The following is an 11,388-nucleotide window of genomic DNA, read 5'->3' on the forward strand; positions in this document are numbered from 1 at the left end:
GCATTTGAGTATGGAGAGGCAACTATCTGGAAGTATTTTACATAAAAAATTTACTAAGTATTGCTCGGTTTGTAGTAGCAGTTAAAGAAAACACATGAAAAGGCACGATTTTTTTTAAATTCGAAAAAATGTAAATATTTCAAAAACGGTGACACTTTTACCTGAAAATTTTTTGTTTATCAGTGAGATCACCCCCCACCTACCTTCCCCTAAAGTTTGGCACGTTACTTCTGGGACACCCTGTATAGCACCAATCTAGGTGATTTTCACTGCGGTGTGTAAACCGGTGACACAGTTTATTGGGTTTAGTTTCCCACATAAAGGAGATATATCGCAAAAACTGGTATCTGAACAATCAGTGGTATAGGAGATAAAGCTTATACAGCATAGATTTTGACGATTTTCTCAGTAGACTTTATATTATCTATATATATAAAAATGGTGTTAAAAATGTATAGTAATTCATCAATTTAGAACGGTTGTGCCGATTTGGCAAATTTTTCAGTTGTTCGTAATTGCCAGGAGAAGGTTTTTAAGAAAGAAAATTGAGCTCCCTGATAAACAAAAAATTTTCAGGTAAAAGTGTCATCGTTTTTGAAATATTTACATTTTTTCGAATTAAAAAAAATCGTGCCTTTTCATGTGTTTTCTTTAACTGCAACTACAAACCGGGCAATACTTAGTAAATTTTTTATGTAAAATACTTCCAGATAGTTGCCTCTCCATACTCAAATGAAATGTAGTTAAAATATATTAAGGAACCATCATAAAATTAGGACTATTTCTGGATTTTTAACTTTTTGATATTTTCTTCCCCAACTTTGACTATCTCGGGTGAAAAAAAATTTAACTTTACATTACATAAAAAAATTTCTCATTTAATAAAGATTTCAGAAAGGTGCCACACTTACTGTTTTGAATAGAAAAAAAAGTTATAGCCGCTTTTGTTGGTAAATAACTGAGACACGCTAGAATGTATTTAATAGATTTAAATTGAATTTGCTCTTGTTACCGTCAAATGACATGCTAAATAGTACAAAGGTACATAATTACTTTCTTCTGACATTATTTTATGTTACTTTTATGTTTTCTCCTATGTTTCATAACTGATTCGAATGTGTGCTGCTTTTTTGGAAACGTGTTTAGAAGAAGGAGTGCACAAAGTTTTAATTTTTCCGATAGTTGGCGCAGGGCTTTGTTTAAAAAAATGCAGTTGGTTCTTTGGTGGCCTTTTGCCTAGATTAAAGCATCGTTCACTCAAAATCGGTACGCGTTCCAGCAATTTCTGTACAGCAATTGTTGGAATGTATTAAAAAGTTGCAATGCAGATCGTAAGACAATAGATCTACCATTATGAGGTTTAAATTTCATAGTACTGGCTTTTTATTTGACAGTTTTATTCGCGTTGGAAGTTGCTGCTCAAAAAATAATGTTGAACAAATTCGTTGAAGATCCGACAATTTCGAGATCAAAAATCAAATTAAAATTAAATATACCAAAAACTTATAATTATCCTCCAAAAATCAATGAATAGATTCCTTCTGCTTAAACTAACGGGGTGAGCTAATCATTAAAAGACATCATTTTGCACCAGCTTAAGGATAAGGCTCTTTACCTGAATTAGGAAAAAACGGCTTATCAGAAGATGATCGTACGAGAGAATTGGAAAACGGTTATCCACAGTTTAGCGAATGCAAGCTATGGCAAGACTTAAACCTTATCGAGTTATAATATATAAAATTCTGTTAGATTAAATACATTTTATAACAAAAACCGCACCCGTTTACATTACCCCAATGTTCACACGAAATGTGGTATTTTATAATAATGACTAATAAAACATGTTTAAAACTGGACTTTGGTCAACTCCCATGTTAAAAGTTTTAAGCTAAAACGAAACATGGTGATATCCTCTTACAACTAAATCTATAGAAGTTGACACAGTTGTCAAAAGGCTATGAAATGACAAGAGAATCGAGGCANTGAGAATCGCAGTCTCATTAAAACTCGATCAGACTCCACAATGGGTCATATGACCCTAGAAATATGCTGGAAGGAGCGCTTGCACAAAGTGTTATTTCATTGTATCATTTACTTTGGACCTTTTGTAAAGTGTTGGTGGGTTTTTATGAAAACTAATTATTCACAGGTAACTTTAAATCGGTTTGAAGCCAATGATGTGATTAAAGTTCTGGAAGTCATCAATTTACGAATATGACCTATTTAAGTCAAATCGAAAAATACATGGTATTTATTTAAAACAAAATTAGTAGAGATGTGCGAGCCGTGGAAAAACATAAACTTAAGATAGTTTAGTAGAGCAAGTTGACTACACAAGTCTCTAGAACGGGTGTTCAGAAAATTTTTATCATTATCAAAGAAATTGTATCTTATTTATTTATCCAAGCAAAATATAAAACTCTCGCTAACATGTATCTATAACTGATTAAATATTATTTTCTGAAAACCTATTAAAAAGATATAACCCATTTCATGCGTACCGATTTTGAGTGAACGATGCTTTAGCATATAGGATTCATTTTTTCCGTTAAGTGGGTCAGAGACCGAACTATTTGAAACAGTCTCCGAGAAACAGTGGTCCGATTTGCTTGCAATTTAGCACGTAGGCAGCTTATTGGCTGGGTTAACATATATTATATTTTTTCTGATAGGTGGACCAGAACCGATCAATTCCAAAAAATTTTCAATCGAATCGAGTCATTGTTTTACAGTTCGAAAGATGTTTGGTTGAAGGCGCCGCAAACATGCGGGTATTGGCTATTTAACAATACTTATTACACAGGCCAACAAAAATGGAAAAAAAATTTGATGCAGTAATGTAAACGCTATTTTTGACAGATTTTTTTATGCTGATTACGAATCCGTAAGCAAAAAGTTACCATCAGCTCTAGATTTTAAGAAAAAACGAGGTCAAATTGTCAAAAAATCGAGTTTTTTGCAATATTTGAGAAGCTCTAGCAAAGAAACAAAGGGGGTAGAACCTTCCACTTAGGCTTTGATTAAAGCAAGTTCCCGCACCTTTGATTGATGGTCACTTAGGGCTGGTTTCTCCAACTCAACTTAACATAGTTTAGCCACTTTTGGACTTAAGTCAAAAGTTTCGTTTTACACAGCTTATACTTGACTGGGTCAAAAAAATTGGCTTAATTAAGTTGAGTTGGAGAAACCAGCCCTTATATTCATTTGTTGAACAGGAATAACTGATTTCGGGAAGTTTGAGTTCCTACCACAATCAAGCGAAAGGTGATAGAACCTTCCACGTAGGCTTAAATTAAAGCTAGAACTACAGACTACCATCCCTGAAAGTACTATTCCTGCACCTTGCCCTAATGGTCACCTATACTCATTTACTTTTTATCGTCAAAAATGGTGTAAAAAAATAAATGACTATAGGTAAACTCAGGGCCAAGGTGCAGGAATGGTATTTTAGGGATTGAAGTCAGAAGTCCAAGCCTTAATTTAAGCCTAAGTGGAAGGTTCTATCACCTTTTGTTTCATTGCTAGACCTTCTCAAATATTGCAAAAAACGCGATTTTTTTTGCGTAGCCACGCCCACTTATGGTTACATGTGTATATCTTGGTAACCGCTGAACCAATTTCTTCCAAGCTTGGCACCGTCGTTGGCCTTGGTACAGCATATCAAATGGTCGAAAATTTTTAAAATCGGACAATAACCACGCATGCATCAGTAAATATTAAAGCTAATTTATTCAAAATTGATGTTTGGAAAAATTCTTTACGAAGAAATACGTATATGGTAAAATTTTGGAAAATGGGCGTGGCACCGCCCACTGATGATCACATATATATATCTCGGTAGCCGTTCTACCAATTTGTACCAAAACCGGTATGGTTATTGTGCTTGCCCTTAAAAGCAAAGCGTTGAAAATTGTTGAAATCGGACTAAAATTACGGCCGCTTTTCAAAAAACAGTATTTTTCAGAAATGCTTGAAACTTCAATATTTCGAAATTTAAGGACGCTAACTTACTAAAAATTGATACACCCCGGCTTAGCATTTAGCGGTAGCTTGCGGAAAGGTGAAAACCATATATATAAATATTTAATAGTTGCGTTCCCTAACTCGCAAGAAGGTGCAAGAATTTGCAGGAATTTACCATAAAGCGTTCCTGTATTCGGTTCTCTGGCTTCTTTTACCTATTGGCAGTTTTACAGGTTTTAACCCAGAAAAGTTGGGGAACGCAACTAGTACTTGCGCCGGGTATTTAATGTTCGGCTCCGCCCGAGCTTAGACGTTCTTACTTATTACTTTTTAAAATACATATTTCTTTGCTGCACATTCTTTTCCATTGAGTTTTTATTTTATTTTATGCTTTATATATATGTACACTAGGGCGGGTCGAAAATCTAATTTTTCTCAAATCCCTTGGTAATAGTGAAAATATATTGTATCATGAAGTCAACAACAAGCCTGCGAAATATTAGTCTTCCATTTTAATTGTAAGAGCCCGCGCATCGACCGCCAAGTGACCCACAGCACACTAGTCGAATAAGACCAATTCTTGTTAAAAATTCTGGGTTTAGCCAAAAGTTTTGGTGCATATTATTACATAATGAATCCTTTAACGCAAAAGATAAAGGCAAGTATCATTTCGCGCAGCCCTTTATCTTATCGTTAATCTCAAACTCATCTATTTTCAGGAAATTTTTAATTGTTCTCTTGATAATTGCACTGGCCTATAGTCAAAAGATGTAAAGAACAACATTAATATTGCTGGCGTGCATTTAGATCGCTAGTTCCAAATATTCTAATCCTTTTTTAATATTAGCTATAGTTTGCGAATTTTTGCAAATTTAGGAACAATATCGGTAGCTCTAATAGAATAGCCATTATTTTCCATCATCGCGGAAAAATTTTGTTTATGCAAATTAGTATGGAAACACTGAACAGGCACAACTTCTAGACACACTAATTGGTTTACTTATGTTTATGCATACAATATAAAAATTGCAAATATAAGAAAATGATAAAAAATTTTGTTCAAAATTTTTTTTTATTTTAAAATAATTGGTTTATAATCTGAACTATTTTAGTCATATTATTATCAAAAATCAGTAACATTAAGTCTCGCCTTCAATTTGTTATTTATTACGCACCGATCGAGTAACATTTACCAAAGTTATATCGAAAAACTTAAGTGGATTTCCAGTTTTTTTCTAAAAAATTTCTCTTCAATTGTATAAATAACCTTTAAATAAAAGAACCGGATTACAGAAAACTGTGCCAGCGAGTGACTTTTTTCGTTCAAGCTGAATGCAAAGCAATATCGTCCAATTGGGGAGTCCTCAAAAGGATTTCCTAGGATATGTTAAAGGCTACTGCATTTACCTACAGACACTTTTTCACATAATGCAATTAACTAAAATATTTATGTATATCTAAACACTTATTGCACGTCCCCTACTTTCATATAACGGCAAATTTAGAAACCGCGAAAAATGTGCTTCTGCGGCGACTAATGAAACCATTCAGCACCAGTTTTTAAGACTGGAAAAAAGGACTCAAAATGGGCGTTTCTCACCCTAATTGTAATGTATGTAAATACTTATATGTTTGAAACTACTATTAACTTGTCGAACGATTCCTAATCTTTGACAATACATTCATTCACCACGATCTTGAAAACTGACCAAATCGGCGTGACCAAGTCCATGGCCATTTTAATATTATATAAACATCCGAAAACATTAAAAGGCTTGAAATAAATCTCGTCTCACTTTTTTGTATTTTTCACTTGGTTGCTGAAGTAATGAAGAATTGAAAATTCATAAGGGAAAATTATAGTTTTTGTAAGTTTTATCTTAATATCTTAAAAACGTGTAGACTTATTGAAAAATTATAAATGGACGTGAGGTGCTAAATTTAATAGCCCTTAATTTGATATATCGTCTTGTTTATAATAATAACGCATTCCATAGATATTACAAGCCAAAGTTTCATTTACAAAATTCATACACTTTGATTCAATTGCGCGGGCTTAAGATAAGTTTTAAATTAATCTTTCTTGGCCAATAACAATTGGATGAGACCTGAGACATCATAATATTACTATTACAATGCGGTCAAATGACTTTTATTTTCCCCCATACAAAATCGACCCAGCCTAATGTACATACTTATGTTTGTATATAACACANCGTAAATTGAGATCGGAACATTACCCGCTAGTGGAGATTGAAAATTGGCTTTCTGACTAAATGTTCTTTACCGATATGATGGAACATTTGCAAAACTTGAAATCGCCTCTACAAGGAGGGAATAAGAATGTTCTTGATTTGTCGCAAATTATTTTAAGTTTTAAAGCTTAGCTATGTTTTTCATTCATAATCTCAAAAAAAGGATATTTCATCAATTTCCATGGCTAGAAAAAAATATTGCACATGATTTAAAAGCAGATTTTGAAAAAAGATTTGCCGATTTGAAATTATTGAAATGTTCGTTTGGATACTTCATAAACCCTTTTTCATGTAACATAATAGAGGATGAATTTACAATATCCGAAATACTCCTTTTTAAGAAAAGCGAAGAAGAGTTGCGGTTTTTGGAATAACACTAAACATAAAACTTTTCCATTGCTTGAATTCCGGCAACAAGTACGAGATTTAAAATATCCGCTGTTGAAAACAGCTGTGTGCCGTATATTTTCAATCTTTGGTGCAACGTATAACTCTGAGTTTTTGTACTCTACATTGAAGTTCGTAAAGTCAAAATACCGTTCTCAATAAGTTGCATTCGCGTACTTCATAATTTTTGAAAGTTATAAAAACTATCAGCTTTTTGTGTTCGCGGACGCAAAAAACTTGCAAAGTACGGGAAATGGAGAGAGCAAAATGACATTTCATTTTGAGGGAAAGCTGCTAGTTTCTGCAGGAAAAATTTTCACCAACAGCAATTTGCCAACAAGAAAACAGCTGATCAAAAACAGCTGGTTGGAATTTACGCAAATCCCTAAATTGAATTTTATGGTTTGGAAGTTAAAATAGTAAAGTCCGACTAATTAAACTTGTAAGAAGTAATTATTTGTTTAGTCAGTCAACTATGTCAGCATAAGACTTCGGGATTTGTTTTCTTACGTTTTAAACTTTATACTTTGCGTATTATTTTGGATATTTTTCTCTTGTGGGAGAACAGGTGACATTTCGCCGGAATTTTGCTCTTGGACATTTTTTACTGGAAATTTTAAACGAACGCACCTATTGACTAACCAACATTTAACAGAACTGTTACGAGCGGCTTTAACTGACGTAAAAACAGATTTTGAAAATTTGGCCAAAGGGATTTTTTGAATTTTCTTTAATATTTATCTTACGTACATTAGAATATTAACAAAATTATGTTTTTCATTTCTAATAATAATTCTATTTAAAAATTAACATTTTGTTTTTGTTGTTTTTTCTTGTGGCTCTTTGTAGCATTTAGAATTTACATGTGGCTCTTTTCGGCCTCGGTCTTGCCCACCCCTGATATATATGGTCGTATTTTTAAAGAAGAAATTATTTCAAAAGCTTGTGTACATACTAATGCTGCAGAATCATGAATTGAAAGTCGCAATTTTTATTGTAAAAAATTTGCAAAACTCACATTGAATATAGTATAAAGGGACTTGCATGAATGGACATTTGTTTACTTAACTGATCGTTTAACAATTTATTAACAACTATACTTTCGATATTTAATCGCAGGTGGCGTGTTCGTTGTCCTACTCGTGGGTATAGGCGTAGCAGCTTGCGTGGCTGTGTTCGAGTTTTGGTACCACTATCGCACCCGAAATAGGCGTAGCGTCTACTGTGAGGATAAATACCACCACACTACGGTTACCGACAAGGCGACAAGTGCTACAGGTAGTTTCGTCCTCGCCGATACATCTGACCGCGACAAACTGCAGGAGGATCACATCGTTGAACTAGAATTCATCCAGCAGCAACAGGAGCAGTCTTGCGAGCATGTTACCGCCTACTGTTGCACCGAAACACCGCCCCAGCGTTCACTTTGCGGCGAGATGCTCGACGAATTTCGCTATGCCTTGCGTTGCATGGACTCTCATCGGCGGCCAGCCCTGAAGCGTCGCTGCCCCACGTGCCACTTGTTCAAGGATGTTAAGGGATTTGTGGACATAGACGCGAGGGGATCAACAGATGCTCGTTTCAGTATTGTCGGCAGCGCTTCTAACGAATTGGATGTCGCAACCATGCAGAGAAGACACATCGCGGAACCACTGCTCTTGCTTTCGCCGACATCAAGCGCACTCAACCCTGTAACGTAGAAAAAAATTAAATTGTAGTTACTTAAATTTTAAAAACAATACAGTTTGTTTTTATTTAGCCGAAGTAAAAATAAACATACAATGTATCATATAATTCAATAACACAAAACTTGTTTGCTCATAACGATTGAATAGCCCCCACACATTTACAATCTATAACACATACTAAAAATCACAATTCAAAATCAATATTGATTTTCTTAATTCTGACTGATGTACTAAATACATCTGATACAGCATTTTCAGTTTAAATGAAACCATTTTCAAATTAAGTGAAACCTTTTTCAAATTAAATGAAAATTTTTCAGGTTAAGCGAAACCATTTTTAAATTAAATAAAACCTTTTTCAGATAAAGCGAAACCCCTTTTCAAATTAAATTAAATATTCTTAAAAGGAAGTTTAATTTAATTTGAATAAAGTTTCATTTAATCTGAAAAAGGTTTCATTTAATTTGAAAAAGGTTTCGCTTTGTCTGAAAAATGTTTCATTTAATTTTAAAATGGTTTCGCTTGACTTGAAAAAGATTTCATTTAATTTGAAAAAGGTTTCGCTTTGTTTGAAAATGTTTTCATTTAATTTGAAAAACGTTACATTTTTACAAATACTATAATATAACTACCGTGACCAGATTTCTGTGGACAAAAATCGAAACGTTTCTAATGCATCGAATCAAAACGTTTCTAATGCATCGAACAGATTTTTTATTATTATTATTACCACGCTTTTATCAACTTGCCGTCTTGTTTGTCCAGGCACCTTTGTCATAATAAAAGGTTCTATAAAACCTAGTCAAGAAATCAACCTCGTCGGTAGGTATCATATCAAGGAACATACAATTAGCAACACTAGAGGCAGATGCCTCCTCGCCGGTAGTAGTTTCTATAAAAGTTTCTATAAATAAAAACTGGTCTAGACATCAACCTCGTCGGTAGATATCATATCAAAGAACATACAGTCTAATGTACATGTATATTAAAAGAAATTTCCGCCTTTCTATGACTTTACAGATGGCGACACTGTCACATTACTGGTGGAAGCGGAACTGAACGGGCGAAAGACAGAGGTCGTGATTGCCTCAGCCTACTTTCATGGCGAACTAGATGACGCACCACCAGATTTAGTAAACAAATTAGTAGAGCTGTAAAACTATCGATGGTACTATCGATACTATCGAATGGTTATATTTTTTTGCACTATCGAAAGGTCGTTGCCACTATCGATTGTCTTTGTTTGAAGAAATATACATATTGTTTATATTATATGTACTACTTAGTATGCATTTTTTTTATTTTTTTTTATACCCGAGCGCGCTTGTGCACAAGGGTATTATAACTTTGTTCACATAACGGTGTAACAGGAAAAACGAATCGAGATAGATATAGACAATTAAATACATAAATTATCAGAATGAAAAGAGAAATCGATTAAGCGGTGACTGTCTGTCCGTCCGTCCGTCCGTCCGTCCGTCTGTGCACACGATAACTCGAGTAAAAATTGAGATATCTTAACGAAACTTGGTACGTGGACTTCTTTTGGGCATGGGACGGATGGTATTGAAAATGGACGAAATCGGACAATATCCACGCCTACCTCCCATATAACGGTAATTTTCAGAAATACGAAAAGTGCGATATTTTAGTAACTACTGAAGATAATTCACTCAAAATTGATATTTACAATGAGTTTTAGACGAAAAATAAGAAGGTTATAAATTTTTGGAAAATGGGCGTAGCGTCGCCTACTTATGGTTACATGTGTATACCTTGGTAACCGCTGCATCAATTTCTTATAAACTTAGCACAGTTGTTGGCCTTGATACAGCATACCAAATGACCGAAAATTTTAGAAATCGGACAATAACCACGCCCACATCCCATATAACGGTAATTTAGAGAAATACGATATCTTCGATAAATCAGTAAATATTAAAGCTAATTTATTCAAAATTGATGCTTGCAACAATTCTTAACCAAGAAATACGTTTATGATAAAATTAAAAAAATGGGCGTGGCACCGCCCACTTATGATCACATATATGTATCTCGGTAACCGTTCTATCAATTTCTACCAAACTCGGTATGGTTATTGTGCTTGCCACATAGAAGCAAAATATTGAAAATTATTGAAATCGGTCCAAAATTACGGCCGCTTTCATATAACGGTACATTTTCGCTTTAAAGTCAATATGCTTATTCTTTAAACTTCAATATTTCGAAATTTAAGGAAGCTTATTTACTCAAAATTTATACACCCCGGCTTACCATGTAGCGGTAGCTTTCGGAAGGGTGAAAAACATATATTTAATACTTGCGCCGGGTGTTTAGTGTTCGGCTCCGCCCGAACTTAGACTTTCTTACTTGTTGAAAATGGGAATTAGGCAACATTGATTTGCATACACATCACTAGTTTTTACCTATTATCGGGTTTTACAGGGTTCAAGTATTGAATTCAATTCTGATTGCTGGTGGAAGAGAGGGGTTGAGAAGAAAAGGGAAGAGAACATATGCGTCTGTACCGTCAACTGGTTTCAAGTTTCATGGTTTGCTTTTGACATTTTCGTTGTTTCCCAGTTAAAGAACTAAACCCTGGAACTCAACAAAATTTAAGCGTGTAAAATCAAATAGAAAACTCAAAAGAGGTTCATCTAAATCGGGTGTAATTAAATTTGAAAAAAAAAAAGGTTTGACTATTTTTTTGGAACCATGCTATCGTGTTAGTAATTCTGCGTCGATGGAAGAAACTATTGATATCAGCCAGAGTTAGTCAAATTTTGGAGATTCTTGTGTTTCCTTTAGAAACTTTGAATTTGTACAATGATTTGGGTTCTTGTAGCACACGTTTGAAATATGTAATTTTCCTATGGGGGCGACATGACTCTTCTTTTAATAACTCACATTTTTTGCATACACAACTCCATACCAAGTTCCAGTTTTCTTCCTCAAACACTTCCAGGGAAATGTGGCAACAAAAAGTCAATTTGTGCGGGAAGTGCCACGCCCCTTTTTCTTATAACCCCAATTTTCTTCCATTAGTTTGGAATTGATTTTATATACCCCAGTACCAAGTCCCAGTACTCTACCAT

General features: G+C 34.3%; 1 protein-coding gene across 4 annotated transcripts in view; it reads left to right on the forward strand.

The window, feature by feature from the left end:
• The window catches only part of LOC108360096 (glutamate receptor ionotropic, kainate 2-like), a 167,761-nt gene extending 159,353 nt beyond the window's left edge, over window positions 1-8,408 (forward strand). For all 4 annotated transcript variants that reach the window (XM_017612269.1, XM_017612276.1, XM_017612261.1 and 1 more), the window contains one exon: window positions 7,725-8,408. In XM_017612269.1, coding sequence (XP_017467758.1) covers window positions 7,725-8,305 — 581 coding nt within the window. In that variant the 3' untranslated portion in view covers window positions 8,306-8,408. The remainder of the gene's footprint in view (window positions 1-7,724) is intronic.
• Window positions 8,409-11,388: the final 2,980 nt, after the last annotated feature.

The sequence above is a fragment of the Rhagoletis zephyria genome, unplaced genomic scaffold (genome assembly GCF_001687245.7).
Source record: "Rhagoletis zephyria isolate East Lansing unplaced genomic scaffold, Rhagoletis_zephyria_1.1 Rzeph_scaffold_00014, whole genome shotgun sequence".
NCBI classification, from domain to species: Eukaryota; Metazoa; Arthropoda; class Insecta; order Diptera; family Tephritidae; genus Rhagoletis; species Rhagoletis zephyria.